General features: G+C 65.3%; 2 protein-coding genes across 2 annotated transcripts; one reads left to right on the forward strand and one right to left on the reverse strand.

The window, feature by feature from the left end:
* Positions 1 to 750: 750 nt before the first annotated feature.
* On the reverse strand, positions 751 to 10,645 carry LOC141478770 (glycogen [starch] synthase, muscle-like; the record flags this gene model as incomplete). Its single annotated transcript, XM_074167755.1, has 6 exons — positions 10,528 to 10,645; positions 8,695 to 8,876; positions 6,275 to 6,466; positions 4,569 to 4,754; positions 2,052 to 2,196; positions 751 to 868 (listed from the first exon to the last, which is right to left on the reverse strand). Coding segments are annotated over exons 1-6 (941 nt in total), but the record flags the coding sequence as incomplete, so codon positions are not given.
* A 2,748-nt stretch (positions 10,646 to 13,393) lies between these two features.
* Positions 13,394 to 22,328, forward strand: LOC141478769 (ruvB-like 2; the record flags this gene model as incomplete). Its single annotated transcript, XM_074167754.1, has 12 exons — positions 13,394 to 13,436; positions 15,359 to 15,414; positions 15,522 to 15,663; positions 15,780 to 15,909; positions 16,040 to 16,106; positions 17,219 to 17,325; positions 17,993 to 18,086; positions 18,203 to 18,326; positions 20,914 to 21,008; positions 21,114 to 21,232; positions 21,312 to 21,431; positions 22,199 to 22,328. Coding segments are annotated over exons 3-12 (1,116 nt in total), but the record flags the coding sequence as incomplete, so codon positions are not given.
* Between the last annotated feature and the right edge of the window lie 142 nt (positions 22,329 to 22,470).

Genomic DNA, 22,470 nt, shown 5'->3' on the forward strand with positions numbered 1-22,470 from the left:
CCTGAAGCCTCCCAAGAGCCCCCTAGTCCCTCTGATCCCCCCCCAGACACCCCCAGATTCCCTCTAAACCCCCTCTAGACCCCCCACAACCCATCCCAGACACCCCCAAATCTCCCTCAACCCCTCCCGGGGCACCCCAAAACCCCCCAGGCCCCGCCACCCCCCTGAAGCCTCCCAAGAGCCCCTCAGTCCCTTTGATCCCCCCCCCCCCAGACCCCCAAATACCCTCTAAATCCCCTCTAGACCCCCCACAACCCACCCCAGGCACCCCCAAATCTCCCCCTGCAGCACCCCCAAATTCCTGGGTCCCCCCTAAACACTGGATTCCCCCCCCGACCTCCTGGGTCCCCCAAGATCCATGTACCCCCCCCCCTCCAAGGACCTGTATCCCCTCCAGATGCCACCATCTCCCTGGACTCCTGGGTTCCCCCCCAAACTCCTGTGTCCCCCCAAACAGTGGGGTCTCCTCCCAGACACCTGGGTCCCCCCCAGACACTGGGGTCCCCCCCAGGACTCCTGGGGCACCCCCCTGACCTCCTGGGTCCCCCAAGATCTGTGTACCCCCCCCCCCCCCCCAACCTGTATCCTCTCCAGATGCCACCATCTCCCCGGACTCCTGGGTCCCCCTGAAGACACTGGGGTCTACACCCCCCCAAACTCCTGAGTCTCCCCCAGACTCCAGGGTCACCCCCCCCAAGTACTGGGGTCCCCCCCCCAGCCACCTGACCCCCCCATTTTGGGGACACTGACCCGTAGAAGTGTCCTCTGACGAACTCCTGGACACGGGCCTTGCTCTGGGCGTGAAGGTTCTGGAATTCGTGCATCGCCGAGAACTTACGGACGTTGAGACCGTTGGGGGTCACCAGGTCTGGGGGGGGGGGGACACGGGGAGGTGACAAGGGCCCCCCCAAATGCCTGGATCCCTCTAGGGGGAATTGGGACCCCCCCAGGATGCCTGGGTCCTTCTGGGGACACCCGGGTTCTTCTGGGGACACCTGGGATCCAGACGGTGACGGGTTCCCTTGGGGTGGGGGGGTCACCAGGTCTGGGGGGGGACACGACATGGGGGGGTGACAGGGGACCCCCCCCCAGATGCCTGGGTCCCTCTAGGGATGATGGGGTCCCCCCCAGACACCGGGGTCTCTCTCAGGGCGATGGGGTCCCCCCCCCAGATGCCTGGGCCCTTCTGGGGACACCTGGGACACAATGGGCTGTTGGGGTCCCCTGGGAGTGGGGGGGGGGGGGGGGACTAGGGCCCCCCCAGGATCTTGGGGTCCCTCCTGGGGGGTGCTGGGGTCCCTGGGGGGTCTTGGTGTCCCTCTTGGTGTCCCCATGGGGGTGTCGGTGTCCTCTTTAGTGACGTTGGGTTCTCTCCCAGCATCTCAGAGTCCCCCCCTGGGATCTCAGGATCCCCCCCGGGGATATTGGGGTGTCCCCCCAAGGATCTCGGGGTCCCCCCCCCCCAATCTCAGGGTCCCCTCTGGGGTCTTGGTGTCTCCCTTGGTGTCCCCAAGGGTGTCTTGGTGTCTTCTTAGTGACATTGGGTCCTTCTGGGTGTATTGAGATCCCTCCTCTGGGGCTGTTGGAGTCCCCCCCCCAAGATCTTGGGGTCCCCCTCCAGGATCTCAGGGACCCCCCCAAATCTTGGGGTCCCCTCCAGGGTCTTGGTGTCCCCCTTGGTGTCCCCATGGGTGTGATAGAGTCCTCTTAGTGACGTTGAGTTCCTCTTGGGTGTATCGAGGTCCCCCCTCTGGGGCTGTTGGGGTCCCCCTGGGATCTTGGCTGTCCCCCCAGATCTTGGGGTCCTCCCCTGGGACACTGGGGTCCCCCCCTGATCTCGGGGTCCCCTCCGGGATCTTGGTGTCCCTCTTGGTGTCCCCACAGGGGTGTTGGTGTCCTCTTAGTGACGTTGGGAGAACCTCTGGATGTATGGAGATCCCCTCTCTGGGGCTGTTGGCGTCTCTCCTGGGATACGGGGGTCCCCCCCCTGGGATATTGGGGTCTCCCCTCCCCGATTTTGGGGTGTCCCCCCCCCCCCCTCGGCCACCCACCGGGCTTGCGCTTGAGGAGGTGCTCGGCCTCGGCGGCGGTGACGTGTGACACGGTGGTGAGGACGTGGGCGCAGTGGGCGGCCGCCCGCTCCAGGCAGTACCGGTGGTAGATCTGCCGCTCCCCCGCCTCCTTGTCCACGTCGAACTGTCACCCCCCCCCCGGGGGGACACCGGGGTCACCAGGGCCACCAGGGTCGCAAGGACCACCGGGGCCACCAGGGTCACCAGGGCCACCAGTGTCCCTGTGTCCCCCCATGTCCCCCCATGTCCCCATGTCACCTTTTCCCCCCACATCCCCACCATGTCCCCCTTCTCCATGTCCCCGTGTCCCCCCCACGTCCCTGTGTCCCCCCCGTGTCCCCATGTCCCCCTGTGTTGCTCTGTCCCCATGTCCCCTTTTCCCCCCTGTGTCCCCTTTTCCCCCGTGTCCCCTTTTCCCCCCTGTGTCCCCATGTCCCTGTGTCCCCTTTTCCCCCCCACGTCCCCTTCCCCCCCATGTCCCCATGTCCCCCCGTGTCCCTGTGTTCCCTTTCCCTCCCTGTGTCCCCATGTCCCCTTTCCCCCCCATGTTTCCTTTCCCCCCTCCGTGTCCCCATGTCACCCCGTGTTGCTGTGTCCCCTTTTCCCCTCCGTGTCCCCTTTCCCCCCCCATGTCCCCATGTCCCCTCGTGTCCCTGTGTCCCCTTTTCCCCCCCATGTCCCCTTTCCCCCCGTGTCCCCATGTCCCCCCATGTGCCTGTGTCCCCTTTTCCATCCCATGTCCCCTTTTACCCCCCGTGTCCCCATGTCTCCTCGTGTTGCTGTGTCCCCTTTTCCCCCCCATGTCCCCTTTTCCCCCGTGTCCCCCATGTCCCCCCTGTGTCCCCTTTTCCCCCCCGTGTCCCCATGTCCCCTTCCCCCCCCGTGTCCCCATGTCCCCTCGTGTTGCTGTGTTCCCTTTCCCCCCTCCGTGTCCCCATGTCCCCCCCATGTCCCCTTTTCCTCCCCATGTCCCCTTTTCCCCCCCGTGTCCCCATGTCCCCTCGTGTCCCTGTGTCCCCTTTTCCTCCCCATGTCCCCTTTTACCCCCCGTGTCCCCATGTCCCCCCGTGTCCCTGTGTCCCCTTTTCCTCCCCATGTCTCCTTTTCCCCCGTGTCCCCATGTCCCCCCGTGTCCCTGTGTCCCCTTTTCCTCCCCATGTCCCCTTTTCCCCCCCGTGTCCCTGTGTCCCCTTTTCCTCCCCATGTCCCCTTTTCCCCCCCGTGTCCCCATGTCCCCCCGTGTCCCTGTGTCCCTTTTTCCTCCCCATGTCCCCTTTTCCCCCCCGTGTCCCTGTGTTCCCTTTTCCTCCCCGTGTCCCCATGTCCCCCCGTGTCCCTGTGTCCCCTTTTCCTCCCCATGTCCCCTTTTCCCCCCCGTGTCCCCATGTCACCCCGTGTCGCTGTGTCCCCTTTTCCCCTCCGTGTCCCCTTTCCCCCCCCATGTCCCCATGTCCCCTCGTGTCCCTGTGTCCCCTTTTCCCCCCCATGTCCCCTTTTACCCCCCGTGTCCCCATGTCCCCCCGTGTCCCTGTGTCCCCTTTTCCTCCCCATGTCTCCTTTTCCCCCTCCGTGTCCCCTTTCCCCCCCGTGTCCCCATGTCCCCCCGTGTCCGTGTCCCCTTTTCCCCCCATGTCCCCTTTTCCCCTCCATGTCCCCTTTTACCCCCGTGTCCCCATGTCCCCCCCGTGTCCCCATGTCCCCCTGTGTTGCTCTGTCCCCATGTCCCCTTTTCCCTCTGTGTCCCCATGTCCCTGTGTCCCCTTTTCCCCTCCATGTCCCCTTTCCCCCCCCGTGTCCCCATGTCCCCTTGTGTTGCTGTGTTCCCTTTCCCCTCGTGTCCCCATGTCCCCTTTTCCCCCCCATGTTTCCTTTCCCCCCTCCGTGTCCCCATGTCCCCCCCCGTGTCCCCATGTCACCCCGTGTTGCTGTGTCCCCTTTTCCCCCCCACGTCCCCTTTTACCCCCCGTGTCCCCTTTTCCCCCCCACGTCCCCTTTTACCCCCCGTGTCCCCTTTTCCCCCCCGTGTCCCCTTCCCCCCCCGTGTCCCCATGTCCCCCTGTGTTGCTCTGTCCCCATGTCCCCTTTTCCCTCTGTGTCCCCATGTCCCCCGTGTCCCCTTTTCCCCCCTGTGTCCCCATGTCCCTGTGTCCCCTTTTCCTCCCCATGTCCCCTTTTCCCCTCTGTGTCCCCATGTCCCCCCGTGTCCCTGTGTCCCCTTTTCCTCCCCATGTCCCCTTTTCCCCCCCGTGTCCCCATGTCCCCCCGTGTCCCTGTGTCCCCTTTTCCTCCCCATGTCCCCTTTTCCCCCCCGTGTCCCCATGTCCCTGTATCCCCTTTTTCCCCTCCGTGTCCCCTTTTCCCCTCCGTGTCCCCTTTCCCCCCCCGTGTCCCCATATCCCCCCGTGTCCCTGTGTCCCCTTTTCCTCCTCATGTCTCCTTTTCCCCCTCCGTGTCCCCACGTCCCCCCCGTGTCCCCCGGCCCCCGGTGACGCTCACGCTGTGGAGGTTGTTGTAGAAGTCCACGCTGCCGGCGCAGAGGTAGCGGCCCAGGAGGGTGGCGTGGGTGGTGAAGATGGTGGCCACCGGCAAGCGGCGAGCCCGGCTCAGCACCAGCCCCAGCCCCGCCAGCCACTCGTGGAAGTGGCCCACGATGAAGGGACGCTCCTCGCTCTGCGCCGCAAACTGTCACGCACACAACGTCACCGTCACCGGCGCTGTCACCCCTCCAGCACCGGTGACACCACCCCCTCCCCCCCCCCCCCGCCAAGGACACCCGGATACCTGGGTCCCCTCTTAGGACCCGCCTCCGTGGGGCTCCTGACCCCCCCAATGTCGCTGTCACCCTTCCCAGTGTCACTGTCACCCCTCCTAGTGTCACCAGCACTGTCACCATCAGCCTCAGGGTTACCCCCAAACTGGTGACATCGCCCCCAGGGACACCTGGGGTCCCTCCAAGGGGCACCCAAACACCTGGGGTCCCCTCCGAGGGACACCCAAACACCTGGATCCCCTCTTAAGACCCCCCCACTGCCACTGTCACCTGTCCTCGGAGTCATTGTCACCACCACTGTCACCCACAGGGTCACCCTGCACCACCGACACCCCACATAGGGACACCCGGGTCCCCTCCAAGAGGTGTCCAGACGCCTGGGTCCCCTCTTAGCCCCCCCACCTCCATGGGGCTCCTGACCCCCCCCAGTGTCACTGTCACATTCTCCACTGTCACTGTCCCCCAAAACCCCTTGGGGACACCCCAAAATACTCCCTAGGGACACCCCAAATCCCCTGGGGACACCCCAAAATCCCCTGGGGACACCCCAAATCCCCTGGGGACACCCCAAAACACCCTCAGTGAGCCCCCAAATCCCCCGGGGACCCCCAGAAGCCCCCCGGGACACCCCAAAATCCCCAGGGGACCCCCCAAAATCCTCTGGGAACATCCCAAAATCCCCTGGGGACCCCCCAAAATTGAGCTCTCCCAGGAACCAGGCGATGAGGAAGCCGAAGAGAACACAGCAGGGGACCCTAAATCCCCCTGGCACCCCCTAAAACCCACTCAAGGACCCACCGAACCCCCTCAGTGACCCCCCAAATCCCTCTGGGGCCCCTCAAAATCCCCCGGGGACCCCCAAAATCCCTTGGGGACCCCCAAAACTCACCTGCTAGAAAGATTCTGGTGATGAAGGAGCCAAAGAAAATATACCAAGGAACCCTCGATTCCCCTGACACCCCCTAAAACCCACTCAAGGACGCACCAAACCCTTTCAGCAACCCCCCAAATGCCCCCGGGGACCCCCAAAATCCCCCGGGGACCCCAAAATACTCCAAGGATCCCCCCAAAACTCATCTCTCCGAGGAATCAGTTGACAAGGAAACCGAACATAACACAGCAGGGGACCCTAAATCCCCCTGGCACCCCCTAAAACCCACTCAAGGACCCACCGAACCCCCTCAGTTAACCCCCCAAATCCCCCTGGGGACCCCCAAAATCCTCTGGGGACCCCCCAAATCCCCTGGGGACCCCCAAAACTCACCTGCTTGAGGGATTCTGGTGATGAAGGAGCCAAAGAAGATGTACTAAGGGACCCTAAATTCTCCTGGTACCCCCTAAAACCCACTCAAAGACCCACCAAACCATCTCAGTGACCCTCGAAATCCCCTGGGCACCCCCCAAAATTCCCCAGAGACCCCCCAAAACTGACCTCTCCCAGGAACCAGGCGACGAGGAAGCCGAAGAGGACGGCGTCGTTGGCCTCCCGGTCGTACCAGGGGACGCCGATGGCGCAGCTCTCCCACAGCTCCCCCTTCCAGCGCTCCAGGCTCCAGGCCGTGGCCCCCACGTCCAGCAGCACCACGGCCGGGCTCCCCTCGATCAGCCAGCGCCCAAAGTGCACCTGCACCCCAAAAAACAGGCACCCCAAAATCTTCAGCACCCCTAAATGGCTCCTTGGGGGGCCGCTCTACCGGCCTGCACCCCAAAAACGGTCATCCCAAACCCCTTTGTGCCTCCAAACAGCTTCTCCATGAACTCACCTTAACGATCTCATGGTCAAAATGTCCCTGCACCCCAAAAATGGGGGGACCCCCAAACTCTCAGCACCCCCAAATGGCTCCTCAGGGGTCCCCTCCACCGACCTGCACCCCAAAAACAGGCACCCCAAAACTCTCCGTGCTTCCAAACCCCTTCTCTGGGCTCCATCAGCCGTTCCCTCCAGCAGCCAGTGCCTGAAAAGTCCCTGCATCCCAAATATGGGGGGACCCCCAAACCCTCAGCACCCCCAAACAGCTCCTTGGGGGGCAGCTCTACCAGCCGGCACCCCAAAAACAGGCACCCCAAAACTCTCAGCCTCCCTAAACCCTCTTTATGTGTTGCTTTTCATTACCCTGTGACCAAAATGCTCCTGAACCCCGAAAGCGGGGGGACCCCTAAACCCCCAGCACCCTCAAGGGTCCCCTCCACCGACCTGCACCCCAAAAATGGGCACCCCAAAACCCTCAGCACCTCTAAACTCCACAAAATGGCTCCCGGGGGGGGCACGCCCAGACATATGCACCCCTAAAAGAGATTAAACACCCCAAAAATGGGTTAAATTGCCTCAAAATAGGTTATATTGCCCCCCAAATAGGTTAAATTGCCCCAAAATGAGTTTAAAGTCCCCAAAAATGGGTTAAGTACCCCCGAATTGAGTTAAATTGCCCCAAAATAGGTTAAGTTGTGCAAAAAAAGGGTTAAAAGTCCCCCAAAATGAGTTAAATCGTCCCAAAATGGATTAAGGACCCCCGAAAATGGATTAAATGACCCCAAAATGGGTTAAATCACCCCCAAAATGGGTCCCCGCCCCCCCCGTTTTTGGGATGGGGGAGGGGACGGGGTGACCTTTTGGGGGTGGGGGAAGGGAAGGCGAGCTGGGAGGTGTGTGTGTGGGGGGGGCTAAAAATAGCCCCCACGTGCGTGTAGGGTGGGGGAGGGTGCCTGGACGCCTGGGTCCCTGCCCGGGTGCTCGGCTCGCACCCTTGGGTGCTCCTGGTGCTTCCCCCCTCCCCCACCAGATACCCCCACCCATGGGTGACCCCCCCTCGTCCCCGCAACACCTGGGTCTCCAGGTGCCCCCCTTGTCTCCTCATGGCCCTGTGGGTGCCCACTACCCTCGGGGAACCCCCATCCCTAGATCCCCCTCACCCTCTGGGTGCCCCCCACTCATGGGTGCCCCCCCCATGACGCTGGGGTGCCCCCCTTGACCCCCCCCAGGCCTTCACAGCCCTGTGGGTACCCCCATCCCCTGGGTCCCCCCCCATCTCTTGGGTTCCCCTGATCCTTGGATCCCCCCCCCCGCCTAAATTCCCCCCACCCATGGGTGTCCCCCCCAGATGCCAGGGTGTCCCCCTTGCCCCCCCCGGGTGTTCACGGCCCTGTGGATGCCTCCCATCTCCCAGCTCCCCCTGACCCCTGGATCCCCCCCCCACTTTCAGATCCCCCCCCACCCCGGGTGGCACCCACCCATGGGTACCCCCCCAGATGCTGGGGTGCCCCCCTTGCCCCCCCTGGGCCTTAATGCCCCTGTGGGTGCCCCCCATACCCCGAGTCCTCCCACTCCCTGGGTCCCTCCCCCCACCCTACGGGTGCCCCCCCCCACATGGGTGCCCCCCCCACATGGGTGCCCCCCCTGGACTCTGGGGTCCTCAACGGGCCCCCCTTCCCCCCCCGGGCCTTCACAACCCTGTGGGTGTCCCCCATCTCCCGAGTCCCCCCCCAACTCCCAGCTCCCCCTGACCCCTCAATCCTCCCCCACCCCCAGATCCTCCCCAATCTCTGGGTGCCCCCGCTGGACTCTGGGGTCCTCAGGTGCCCGCCTTGCCCCCCTGGGCCTCCATCTCCCAGCTCCCCCTGACCCCTGACCCCCCACCCCCAGATCCCCCCCACCCTCTGGGTGCCCCCCACCCATGGGTGCCCCCCTTGCCCCCCGTGGCCTCTCACGGCCCTGTGGGTACCCCCCATCTCCCAGCTCCCCCTGACCCCCGGATCCCCCTCCACTTTCAGATCCCCCCCCCCCCGGGTGCCCACTTACCCCTGGGTGCCCCCCACCCATGGGTGTCCCCCCCCCAAGACCCTTTGGATGCCCACCTTGCACCCCTGGGCGTTCATGGCGGCCAGGGTGCGGCGCAGGGCGGGCTGGGGGGGCTCCAGCAGCTCCACCTGGGTGCGGACGCTGCTCTCCACGTAGGGCCCCACCAGGACGTAGCTCTCCCCCCACTCGTCCGCCGTCACCCGCGCTTTCGTCTGCAGCACCGTGTAGATCCCCCCCACTGCAACGGGGAGCCGGGGAGGGGAGGGTGTCAGACCCACGATGCACCGGGGAACATGGTGGACCCCCCCCCCCCCCAAATACTCCCTCAACCCGGGAGGAGCCTCCAACCCCGCCATGGGGGGGGAACCAGGCCTCATGGCAGCCCCTCATCCGCTGGGGCAGGCCTCAACCCGGCAGACCAGGCCTCACTAGGCCTCGAGCCATCCCAGCATGCACTGGGGCAGTGGGTATCCCAGCATGCCCTGGGGCAGGCCTCAACCCGGTGGACCAGGCCTCAACCCGGCAGACCAGGCCTCACTAGGCCTCAAGCCATCCCAGCATGCACTGGGGCAGTGGGCATCCCAGCATGCCCTGGGGCAGGCCTCAACCCAGTGGACCAGGCCTCAACCCGGCAGACCAGGCCTCACTAGGCCTCAAGCCATCCCAGCATGCACCGGGGCACCAGGTATCCCAGCATGCTCTGGGGCAGGCCTCAACCCAGTGGACCAGGCTCTGAGGTATCCCAGCATGCACTGAGGCTTCCAGTTTCCCACAGCGCCCTGGGGCAGGCCTCAACTCAATGAACCAGGCCTCAAGCCATCCCAGCATGCACCAGGGCACCAGGTATCCCAGCATGTTCTGGAGCAGGCCTCAACCCAGCGGACCAAGCCTTACTAGGCCTCATGCCATCCCAGCATGCAATGGAGCACCCGGTATCCCAGCATGCCCTGGGGCAGGCCTCAACCTGGTGGACCAGGCCTCGAGGTATCCCAGCATGCACTGGGCCTTCCAGTTTCCCACAATGCTCTGGGGCAGGCCTCAACCCAGCAGACCAGGCCTCACACCTTCCCAGCATCCCCTGGGGCACCAGATATCCCATCATCCCCTGGGACCTGTGTCCTCCCAGCATGCACCAGGCCAACCCCCCATATCCCACAATGCACTGGGTGGCCCCCCATCAATCCCAGAGGCCTTTGAGGGTCTGACCCTGCCCTGGGGCATGATGGGAACTCTGCCCCCCCCCCCCCCGCAAGGCATGATGGGATAGCCTGGGCCTCCCAGCAATCCCGGGGGGGGGGGGGGGGGGGCAATGTTTGGGGGGGACTTTGGGGGGGTCCCAGTGTTTGGGGGGGGTCCAGGGGGGACCCATGTGTCTTGGGGGGGGACTTTGGGGGGGGGGCAGTGTTTGGGGGGGGCCAGAAGGGGACTCCAGTTTGGGGGGACGACGACTTTGTGGGGGCCCCGGTGTTTGGGGGGGGTCCAGGGGGGACCCCAGTATTTGGGGGTGACTTTGGGGGGGGGTCCCAGGTGTTTGGGGGGGGACTTTGCGGGGGTCCCAGTGTCCAGGGGGAACCCAGGAGTCCGGGGGGGGACCCCAATGTTTGGTGGTGGGGGGGGGAGTTTGGGGGGACCCCTGTGTTTAGGGGGGGTGTTCAGGGGGAACCCAGGAGTCCGGGGGGGCCACCCCAATGTTTGGGGGGGGGGGACGGAAACGACAACACTTTTGGGGGGACCCAGGTGTTTGGGGGTACTTTGGGGGGGACTTTTTGGGGGGGACTTTTTAGGGGGGACCCAGGTGTTTGGGGGGGGGGGGGGTGGGGAGGACTTTGGGGGTGACCCGAGGGGGGGGGAAGTCTGTGTGTGGGGGGGGGGGTCCCATGGGTGCTCACCCTTGTTGGCCACCTCCCAGGCCACCTCAAAGAGGATGACGTTTTCGGGGGCCCCGGGGCCCCCCCATTCTTCCAGCCCCGGTAAGGAGCTCACCGAGACGCTGCGGGCCAGCGGCATGGCGCCTGCGGGGGGGGGGGGAACGGACACACACACAAACACACACCCCCCCCCCCAAAAAAATGGAGGAGGGGGAAGAGGACGGTAAGTCACCTTGTGGGGGGGGGGGACACGACACCCCCAAAACTGGAGACAAGCCCAAAATGTTGGGGGGGGGGGGGGGTGGGGGGAGGCAGCTCCTGTCTCCCTTCAGGGACCCCCCCACCCACGTGAGACCCCCCCCCCAACCCATGAGACACCCCCCCTCCCATTGAACCCCCCCCCCCCACCCCACGGGACCCCCCCACCCATGGAACCCCCCCAACCCTGGGACCCTCCCAACCCCTGGGACCCCCCCCTAAGCCCCCCCCATAGGAGCCCCCCCCCTTCCATGGGACAGCCCCCCACCCCTGGGACCCCCCCAACCCCTGGGACCCCCCCTAGACCCCACATAAGAGCCCCCCCCACCCATGGGTGCCCCCCCAGGACCACTAGACCCCCTCCCTAGGAGCACCCCCCTCCATGGGGCCCCCCCCAAAGAGGCCCCCCCACCCATGGGACCCCCCCTTCACCTATACCCCCCCTCCCACCAGCAGCTCCCCCACCCATGAGACCCCCCCCCAGCACCCCAAGGCCCTCCCTTAGGAGCCCCCCCCACCCATGGGACCCCCCCCAAACCCTCCACAGGAGCCCCCCCCTCACCTATAACCCCCCACCAGGAGACACCCCCCACCCATGGGTGCCCCCCCAGGACCACAAGACTCCCTCCCCAGGAGCACCCCCCTCCATGGGGCCCCCCCCAAGAGGCCCCCCCACCCATGGGACCCCCCCTCCGGACCTATACCCCCCCCCCCAGCATCTCCCCCACCCATGGGACCCCCCCCAAACCCTCCACAGGAGCCCCCCCCTCACCTATAACCCCCCACCAGGAGACACCCCCCACCCATGGGTGCCCCCCCTGGACCACTAGACCCCCTCCCTAGGAGCCCCCCCTCCCATGGAACCCCCCCCAAACCCTCCACAGGAGCCCCACCCACCCATGGGACCCCCCCCCCGGACCCCATGAGGAGCCCCCCCTCATCTATAACCCCCCCCCCCCCCAAGGCCGTTAAACTCTCTTATAGAAGGAACCCCCGGGACTCCCCCCCACGGGGACCCCCCCCGGGAGCCTTTGGCTCCCGGGGGGGGTCCCGTGTTTTGGGGGGTTCCGGGGGGGGTCCCAACTCGCCCCCCCCCCCCCCCCCGCTCACCTCCCCGCGCTCCCGCACCCGATCGCGGACTGACCCCTCCCGCCCCGTCGCCCTCAAGCCCCGCCCCCTTCTCCCCCCCACCTCCCGCTCCGAGGCTCCGCCCCCTCCCGGCGCTGATTGGCCGAGGGGCACGAGGAAAGGGGGGGGGCGGGATGGAGAGGGGAGGCACGTGGGGGGCGGTGGAGGAGGGAGGCTTAAAGGGGCGATGGGCGGCTTAAAAGGGGCAACGGGGGGCCCACAGCGTGTGTGTGTGTGGGGGGGGGGGAGCTGGCTCCGCCCCTTGTGGGGGAGGGGATGGGGGGGTTGAGGGGCTATGGGGCAGCTGTGGGGCAGGGTGGGGCTATGGGGCTGCTGTGGGGGTCGTTATGGGGCAGGCTATGGGGCGCAAACCGGGCTATGGGGCAGCACCCACCCGCAACCGGCAGGAGGCCGTGGCGGTGCTGGAGGACCGTGCACCATCGAGACGCGCTGCTAGAGCGGCCGCTCTCCGCTCCCCTCCCTCCCCACTCCCCTCCCTCCCCACTCCCCCGAGGCCCCGCCCCCTTCCCGCGCTTCCGGCTCCGCGCCACTTCCGCCGGAGCGCGAGGGCAGCGCGGGGAGAGCGGCGCCATGGCAACGGCGGTGCGGGTCGGGGTGGGGGGGCCTGGGGGGGTCCGGGGGGGTTTTGAGAGGATTTGGGGAGGCCCGGGGGGATCGTGAGGGGATGGGGGGGTTCCGGGCGGGGATCCTGGGGGGACTCGGGGGCGTCCGGGGGGGCTCTGAGGGAATGGGGGGGGGGGTGTTCTGAGGGGAACTTGGAGGGCCTGAGGGGATTTAGGGGGTCCAGGGTGGTTTGGGGGTTCCCTGAGGGGATTTGGGGAGGGCCGGAGGGGTCGTGAGAGAATTTGGAGGGGGGTCCGGGGGGCTCGTGAGGGGCTGGGGGGGTCTTGGCGGGGATCCTGGGGGGACTTGGGGGGGGCGGGGGGAGCTCTGAGGGGATGGGGAGAACTTGAGGGGTTCCTGAGGGGACCTGGGGGGGGGGGCGGGGGGGTCGTGAGGAGCTGGGTGGGGGTTCTGAGGGGAACTTGGGGGCCCTTAGGGGATCTGGGGGTTCCCTAAGGGGATTTAGGGGGTCCGGGGGGGTCATGAGGGCATCCTGGGGGGATTTGGGGGGGGGCGGGCAGAGCTCTGAGGGGATGGGGAGGACTTGGGGGGTTTCTGAAGGGATTTGGGGCATCCGTGGGGGTTTTGGGGGTTCCCTGAGGGGATTTGGGGGGGTCCAGGGGGGTTGTGAGGGGCTGGGGGGGGTTCTGGGGACACTTGGGGGCATCCAGGGCAGGGGGAGACTCTGAGGGGATGGGGAGGACCTTGGGGGTTCCTGAGGGAATTTTGGGGGGGCCCTGAGGGGATTTAGGGGGTCCGGGGGGCTCTGATGGGTTTGGGGTACTCTGGGAGCGTTGTAGGGGACTGGGGGAGGGGGACTTTTGGGGGGGGGCCCCCTGTTAACCCCCCTCCGTGTCCGTCCCCCCCCCAGACCACGAAGGTGCCCGAGGTGCGAGATGTCACCAGGATCGAGCGCATCGGTGAGCACCGAGCGGGGGCTCCCCCCCAATTTGGGGGTGTCCCCCCCTCCCATTTGGGGGAGTCCCCACCATCGCCAACACTTTGGGAGGGGGTCCCACCTCAATTTAGGGGTGTACCCCCCCAAACTCTTCATTTTGAGGGGGTCCCACCTCCCTTTGAGGATTGCCATCTCCATTTTGGGGGGGGTCCCATCTCAACTTAGGGGTGTACCCCTCCAAACTTGCTTTCTGGTGGGGGTCCCATGTCCATTTGGGGGGGGGGGGGGTCCCATTTCCCTTTGGGGGGGGCACCTGAATTTAGGGGTGTACCCCCCCAAACCTGCTTTCTGGGGGGGTTCCCACCTCAATTTGGGGGGGGTCCCACCTCAATTTGGGGGGGGCCCTCCTCTCTTTGGGGATTCCCATCTCAACTTGGGGGGGGTCCTACTGCAATTTAGGGGTGTACCCCCCCCCAAAGTCTCCATTTCGGGGGGGTCCCACCTTCCTTTGGGGATTCCCAACTCCATTTGGGGGTGTCCCACTTTGATTTGAGGGGGTCCCACCTCAATGTAAGGGTGTCTTGTCCCCCCCAACTTGGGGGGGGGGGCCCACCTCCATTTTGGAAGGGGTCCCACCTCTATTTAGGGGTGTACCCTAAATAGAAATAGTAAATAAATATATATAAAAATATATTTATAAATAACATATAAATAAGTGTATTTCCATTTTGATGGATTCCCACCTCAATTTGGGGGGGTCCCATCTCTATTTAGGGGTGTGCCCCCCCCAAACTTCCATTTTGGGGGGTCCCACTTCAATTTGGGGGGGGTCCCACCTCTATTTAGGGGTGTACCCCCCCCAACCTCCATTTCGGGGGATTCCCACCTCTATTTGTGGGGGGTCCCACCTCTATTTGGGGGGGTCCCACCTTTGTTTAGGGGTGTACTCCTTCCAAACTTCCATTTCGGGGGGGTTCCACTTCAATTTGGGGGGGGTCCCACCTTTGTTTAGGGGTGTACTCCTTCCAAACTTCCATTTGGGAGGATTCCCACCTCAATTTGGAGGGATTCCCGCCTCTATTTAGGGATGTACCCCCCCCCCCCCCCCGAACTTCCGTTTCAGGGGGGTCCTGGTTCGATTTGGGGGGGGGGCCCACCTCTGTTTAGGGGTGCACCCCCCCAAACTTCCATTTTGGGGGGTCCCACTTCAATTTGGGGGGGGTCCCACCTCTATTTAGGGGTGTACCCCCCCCAACCTCCATTTCGGGGGATTCCCACCTCTATTTGTGGGGGGTCCCACCTCTATTTGCGGGGGTCCCACCTTTGTTTAGGGGTGTACTCCTTCCAAACTTCCATTTCGGGGGGGTCCCACTTCAATTTGGGGGGGGTCCCACCTTTGTTTAGGGGTGTACTCCTTCCAAACTTCCATTTGGGAGAATTCCCACCTCAATTTGAAGGGATTCCCGCCTCTATTTAGGGACGTACCCCCCCCTAAACTTCCGTTTCAGGGGGGTCCTGGTTCGATTTGGGGGGGGTCCCACCTCTGTTTAGGGGTGCACCCCCCCAAACTTCCATTTTGGGGGGTCCCACTTCAATTTGGGGGGGGTCCCATCTCTATTTAGGGGTGTACCCCCCCCAACCTCCATTTCGGGGGATTCCACCTCTATTTGTGGGGGGTCCCACCTCTATTTGGGGGGGTCCCACCTCTGTTTAGGGGTGCACCCCCCCCAAACTTCCATTTTGGGGGCGTCCCACTTCAATTTGAGGGGTTCCCCCTTTCCCATTTTGGGGGGCTTCTGGCTTCCATTTGGGGGGGGATTCCCACCTCAATTTGGGGGGAATTCCCACCTCTATTTGCGGGGGGAGGGTCCCACCTCAATTTGGGGGGGGGGGGGTCCTCCCCCCGTTTCCCCCCCACACACCCCACCCCGTCCGCCATTTTAGGTGCCCACTCCCACATCCGCGGCCTGGGCCTGGATGACGCCCTGGAGCCCCGTCAGGTAATGGCGGACGGAGGGGAGACAAGGAGGGGGGGGGGGGGGAAGGAGAGACAGGGGGCCCCCCCTTCTTTACATGCCCCCCCCCCCCTTTTTTAACCCCCCCGCAGGTATCCCAAGGGATGGTGGGTCAATTAGCCGCCCGTCGCGCCGCCGGCGTCATTTTGGAGATGATTAAAGAAGGCAAAATCGCCGGCCGGGCCGTCCTCATCGCCGGCCAACCCGGCACCGGCAAAACCGCCATCGCTATGGGTCTGGAAACCTTTATGTGTGTGTCCCCCCCCCTATTTTGTCACCTACTTTAATGACTTTATTACCATCCTAAAATGTTTTATGTGTGTGTCCCCCGTGTCCCCCCCCCTTCCCAGGGATGGCGCAGGCTTTGGGGCCCGACACCCCCTTCACCGCCATCGCCGGCAGCGAGATCTTCTCCCTGGAGATGAGTCGCACCGAGGCCCTCACCCAGGCTTTCCGCCGCTCCATCGGCGTCCGCATCAAGTCAGCGGCCCCCCCACACCTTTTTTTGGGTGCCCCCCCCCTCCCATCCCCTATTAGGGCTTTTTTTTTTTTTATGGGGGGGGGGAGGAATTTATTAAAGGGGATTTGGGGGGGGACACGTTCCTTGCAGGGAGGAGACGGAGATCATCGAAGGGGAGGTGGTGGAGGTGCAGATCGATCGGCCGGCCACGGGCACGGTAAGGAAAACGGGGGGGGGTACCCCTAAAATCATCCCCCTGGCACCCTAAAATCCCTTAGGACACCCCAAAAATCCCTTGGGGCACCCCCAAGTCCTTCCCCAGCAGCCCAAAATCTTCCACGGCGCCCCGAAAATCTTTCGGGATGTGTTGAAATCTCTCCCAGCACCCAAAAAAATCTATCAAATTGATCAGGTGGTGAGAGGGGCACCCCAAAAATGTGCCCCCCAGCACCCTAAAAATCTCTTGGGACACCCCAAAAACCCCCTCTCAGACCCCTCCCACCGAAACCTCTAGGGTCCCCCCCAAACCTCTTGGGGCCCCAATTCCCTTCCAGCACACCCAAAATCCCTTGGGACACCCCAAAAATCCTCCCCAGCACCCCAAAAATCCTCCCCAGCACCCCAGAATCTCTTGGGACACCCCAAACCCCGACACCCCAAACCCCCCCCTCTCAGACCCCCCCCCCGAAACCTCTTGGGGCCCCAATTCCCTTCCAGCACCCCCAAAATCCCTTGGGACACCCTAAAATCCTCCCCAGCACCCCAAAATCTCTTGGGACACCCCAAAAACCCCCTCTCAGACCCCCCCCCAGAAACCTCTCGGGTCCCCCCCAAAACCCCTTGGGGCCCCACAACCCCCCCACCCGCCCTCAAACCCCCTCAGGGCCCCCCAAAACCCCCCTACCCTCTCCGTAATGCCTCAGGGCCCCCCCCCAAACCCTCAGGGCCCCCCCAAAACCTTTTGGGGGGCCCCCCTCAGGCGCCCCCCAAAACCCCTTGGCCTGTCCCCTCAGACCTACCCCAAAATCTTTCGCCCCCCCCCCCAGATCCCCTCAGGGCCCTCCAAAACCCCCTCAGGCCCCCCCCAAAACCCCTTTCCCCCCCCTCAGACCCCCCCAAAACCTTTCGGGCCCCCCAAAAAACCCTCAGCCCCCCCCTCGACTCCCTCAGGCCCCCTCTAAAACCCTCTCAGGGCTCCCCAAAACCCCTCAGGCCTCCCCGAGAACCCCTTGCCCCCCCCTTAGACCTCACCCCAAAACCTCTCGGGCCCCCCCAAAACCTTGGAGCCCCCCCAAAAACCCCTTGGGGTCCCCCACCCCCACCCCCCAGGGCACGAAGGTGGGGAAGCTGACGTTGAAGACGACGGAAATGGAGACCATTTATGATTTGGGCACCAAAATGATCGAGTCCCTGACGAAAGAGAAGGTTCAGGCGGGGTGAGTCGGGGGGGGGGGAGGGCACCCCCAAATCTTGGCAGGGGGGGGACACCCCGAAATCTGGGGGGACCGTGAAATTTTGAGGGGGGAATCTCAAAACCTAGGGGGCATCCAGGCGAAAATGAGGTCCCGAAATGGGGCAGGGAGAGCCCCGGGGGGGGGGGGGGGGCAAAATTAGGGTGAGGGACCCCGAAATTGGGGGGAAACCCCGAAAATGGGGGGGGACCCCCGAAATTTTGGGGGAGGCACCCCGAAAATGGGGGTGATGCAGAGGAAATTAGGTCTTGAAATGGGGCAGGGGGAGCCCAGAAAAGGACGGGGGGGGAACAAAATGGGGTGGGGAGGACCCCAAAATCGGGGTGGGGGGGACCCTAAAAGGGGTGGGGGCATCCTAAAGGGGTGGGGGCATCCTAAAGGGGTGGGGGGGACCCCAAAAGTGGGGGGAACCCCAAAAACTGGGGGGGGGATCCAGGGTAAAATTAGGTCCCAAAACGAAGCAGGGGGAGCCTAGAAAAGGGGAGGGGGGTGGCAAAATAGGGTGGGGACGACCCCAAAATCGGGGTGGGGGGGACCCTAAAAGGGGTGGGGGCACCCTAAAGGGAGGGGACACCCCAAAATGGGGGGGGGGACACCCCAAAATAAGGCTGGTTCCCCCCCCCTTCGCCAGGGACGTCATCACCATCGACAAGGCCACGGGGAAGATCTCCAAACTGGGGCGCTCCTTCACCCGGGCACGGGACTACGACGCTATGGGGCCACAGGTGGGACTCGGAGGGAGGGGGGCACTTATGGGGCAGGGGGAGCGCACTTGTGGGGCAAGAGAGGGGTTTGGGGGTGCCCCTGAACCCCTTGTTTTAATTGTGTGTCCCCCCCCCAGACGAAGTTCGTGCAGTGCCCCGACGGGGAGCTGCAGAAGCGAAAGGAGGTGGTTCACACCGTTTCCCTCCACGAGATCGACGTCATCAACAGCCGCACCCAGGGCTTCCTCGCTCTCTTCTCAGGTCTGCCCCACACCTGCCCCACACCTGCCCCATAAGTGCCCTTTTTACCCCCCCCGACTGCTCCTGGAGCCCCAAACTGCCCCTTATCCAGCCCAGGGGTTCATTGTGCTCTTGGATAGATCCCCCGTCCCACACCTGCCCCACACCTGCCCCACACCTGCCCCATAGCTGCCCCACACCTGCCCCACACCTGCCCCATAAGTGCCCTTTTTACCCCCCCCCGACTGCTCCTGGGAGCCCCAAACTGCCCCTTATCCAGCCCAGGGGTTCATTGTGCTGTTGGATAGATCCCCCGTCCCACAGCTGCCCCAACAGCTGCCCCACACCTGCTCCACAGCTGCCCCACAGCTGCCCCACACCTGCCCCATAAGTGCCCTTTTTACCCCCCCCGACTGCTCCTGGGAGCCCCAAACTGCCCCTTATCCAGCCCAGGAGTTCATTGTGCTCTTGGATAGATCCCCCGCCCCACAGCTGCCCCACACCTGCCCCACACCTGCCCCACACCTGCTCCATAGCTGCCCCACACCTGCCCCACACCTGCCCCACACCTGCCCCATAAGTGCCCTTTTTACCCCCCCCGACTGCTCCTGGGAGCCCCAAACTGCCCCTTATCCAGCCCAGGGGTTCATTGTGCTCTTGGATAGATCCCCCGTCCCACACCTGCCCCACAGCTGCCCCACAGCTGCCCCACACCTGCCCCACACCTGCCCCATAAGTGCCCTTTTTGCCCCCCCGACTGCTCCTGGGAGCCCCAAACTGTCTCGTATCCAGCTCAGGGGTTCATCGTGCTCTTGGGTAGATCTGCCTGCCCCACAGCTGCCCCATAGCTGCCCCATAAGTGCCTTTTTTACCCCCCCCGACTGCTCCTGGGAGCCCCAAACTGCTCCTTATCCAGCCCAGGATAGATCTCTTTGCCCCACATCTGCCCCATACCTGCCCCATAACCCCCAGATACCACCCCCCAGCCGCCCTAGCCCCCCCATAGCCCCCCCAGACCCTCTTCCAACCCCCATAAACACCCATAGCCCCCCCATAACCCCCCCGCCCCTACTCTACCCCCCCGAGCCCCCCTAACCCCCCCCATAGCCCCCCCCAGGGCCTCCCCAGATCTCTCCCCATAACCACCTCCCAGCCCCCCAGACCCTTCCAGGCCCCCTCCCAGCTTCTCTGACCCCCCATAGCCCCCCCCAGACCCCACCTGTGCCCCCCCCAGCCCCCAGATCCTCCCCATAACCACCCCTAGGCCCCCCCCCCCCATAACCCCCCTGACTCTTTCCCAGCCCCCCTAACTCCCCCCAGGGCCCCCCCAGGGCCCCTTCAGCCCCATAGATCCCTCCCCATAACCACCCCTAGACCCCCCCATAGCCCCCCCTGACCCCCTCCCAGCCCCCCTACCCCCCCCAGGGCCCCCCCAGCCCCCAGATCCCTCCCCATAACCACTCCTAGACCCCCCGTAACCCCTCCTGACCCCCCTGACCCCCTCCCAGCCCCCCTAACTCCCCCCATAGCCCCCCCCGACCCCCTCCCAGCCCACCTAACCCTCCCCCAGGGCCCCCCATGACCCCCCCAGCCCCCAGATCCCTCCCCATAACCACCCCTGGACCCCCCCATAGCCCCCCCCGACCCCCTCCCAGCCCCCCTAACTCCCCCCATAGCCCTCCCCGACCCCCTCCCAGCCCACCTAACCCCCCCCCAGGGCCCCCCAGGGCCCCCCCAGTCCCCAGATCCCTCCCCATAACCACCCCTAGACCCCCCGTAACCCCTCCTGACCCCCCTGACCCCCTCCCAGCCCCCCTAACTCCCCCCATAGCCCCCCCCGACCCCCTCCCAGCCCACCTAACCCTCCCCCAGGGCCCCCCATGACCCCCCCAGCCCCCAGATCCCTCCCCATAACCACCCCTGGACCCCCCCATAGCCCCCCCCGACCCCCTCCCAGCCCCCCTAACTCCCCCCATAGCCCCCCCCGACCCCCTCCCAGCCCACCTAACTCCCCCCAGGGCCCCCCATGACCCCCCCAGCCCCCAGATCCCTTCCCATAACCACCCCTAGACCCCCCCATAGCCCCCCCTGATCCCCTCCCAGCCCCCCTAACCCCCCCCCAGGCCCCCCAGGGCCCCCCCAGCCCCCAGATCCCTCCCCATAACCACCCCTGGACCCCCCCATAGCCCCCCCCGACCCCCTCCCAGCCCCCCTAACCCCCCCCCAGGGCCCCCCAGGGCCCCCCCAGCCCCCAGATCCCTCCCCATAACCACCCCTGGACCCCCCCATAGCCCCCCCCGACCCCCTCCCAGCCCCCCTAACCCCCCCCCAGGGCCCCCCAGGGCCCCCCCAGCCCCCAGATCCCTCCCCATAACCATCCCTGGACCCCCCCATAGCCCCCCCCGACCCCCTCCCAGCCCACCTAACCCCCCCCCAGGGCCCCCCATGACCCCCCCAGCCCCCAGATCCCTTCCCATAACCACCCCTAGACCCCCCCACAACCCCCTCAAAACCCCCCATACACCCCCCCGACCCCCCATAGCCCCCCCAGACCCCCCCCCCCCGAGCCTTTCTGACTTCCCCCCCCCGTTTTGCCCCCCCCCGCCAGGCGACACGGGGGAGATCAAGATGGAGGTGCGGGAGCAGATCAACGCCAAAGTTGCCGAGTGGCGGGAGGAAGGCAAAGCCGAAGTCATCCCCGGGGTGAGTTTTTTTTTTTTTTTGAGGGGGGGGGTGTGTGTGTGTCTCTAAAACCCCCCATAACCACCCCCCACCCCTTTTGTGTGTGTGTGTCCCCCCCCCCGCCAGGTTTTATTCATCGACGAGGTTCACATGTTGGACATCGAGTGTTTCTCCTTCCTCAACCGGGCGCTGGAGAGCGACATGGCCCCCGTCCTCATCATGGCCACCAACCGCGGCATCACCCGGTGGGCTTGGGGTAGGGGGGGGAGAAACATTCCTGGGGGGGGGAACCCTTTTTTGACACCCCCCCCCCCCTCTTTTCAGGATTCGAGGAACCAACTACCAAAGCCCCCACGGGCTTCCCATCGATCTCCTCGACCGTCTCCTCATCATCTCCACCTCCCCCTACAGCGACAAGGAGACCAAGCAGATCCTCAAAATCAGGTGGGACACCCCCCCCCCAAAAAAAAAAGACACCCCCAATCCCCCCCGGACCCCCCCAGTGCCCCCCCTGCCCCCCCCCCAGCCCCACGTCGACCCCCAAGCGGTGGGGAGAAGCCACCTCCAACACCTCTCTTGAGTGCTTTGTGGGTGCCCCCCCGATTTCTGGGTGTCCCCCCCCTGATTTCTGGGCCTCCCCCCCCACCCCTCCACCCCCAGACCCCCCCAGTGCCCCCCCTGCCCCCCCCCCCAGCCCCACGTCGACCCCCAAGGGGTGGGAGAAGCCACGTCCAACACCCCCCCTGAGTGCTTTGTGGGTGCCCCCCCGATTTCTGGGTGTCCCCCCCCTGATTTCTGGCCCTCCCCCCCACCCCCTCCACCCCCAGACCCCCCCTGAACCCCCCAGTGCCCCCCCTGCCCCCCCCCAGCCCCACGTCGACCCCCAAGGGTTGGGAGAAGCCACCTTCAACGCACCCCTGAGTGCTTTGTGGGTGCCTCCCCCCCCGATTTCTGGGCCTCCCCCCCAATTTCTGCCCACCCCCAGACCCCCCCGGACCCCCCATGCCCCCCCTGCCCCCCCGCCCCACATCGACCCCCAAGTGGTGGGGAGAAGCCACGTCCAACACCCCCCTGAGTGCTTTGTGGGTGCCTCCCACCGATTTCTGGGTGCCCCCCAACCCCTTGGGATGCTCCCCAACCCCTCGGTGCCCCTTCCCCCCGGCTGCCCCCCAACCCGTGGGGTGCCCCCCAACCCGTGGGGCGCCCCCCAGGTGCGAGGAGGAGGACGTGGAGATGACGGAAGACGCCTACTCGGTGCTGACCCGCATCGGGCTGGAGACCTCCCTGCGTTACGCCATCCAGCTCATCACCGCCGCCAGCCTGGTGGCCCGCAAGCGCAAGGTGGGGCTCTTCTGTGGGGCAGGGTGTGGGGCAGGGACCCCTGAGGCTCTTCTGTGGGGCAGGGTGTGGGGCAGGGAGCCCTGGGGGCCTTCCTTTGGGGGGTACCTGGGTGACTTCCCTGGAGGATGCCAGGAGCATCCCT

The sequence above is a fragment of the Numenius arquata genome, unplaced genomic scaffold, assembly GCF_964106895.1.
Source record: "Numenius arquata unplaced genomic scaffold, bNumArq3.hap1.1 HAP1_SCAFFOLD_1353, whole genome shotgun sequence".
Lineage (NCBI taxonomy): Eukaryota > Metazoa > Chordata > Aves > Charadriiformes > Scolopacidae > Numenius > Numenius arquata.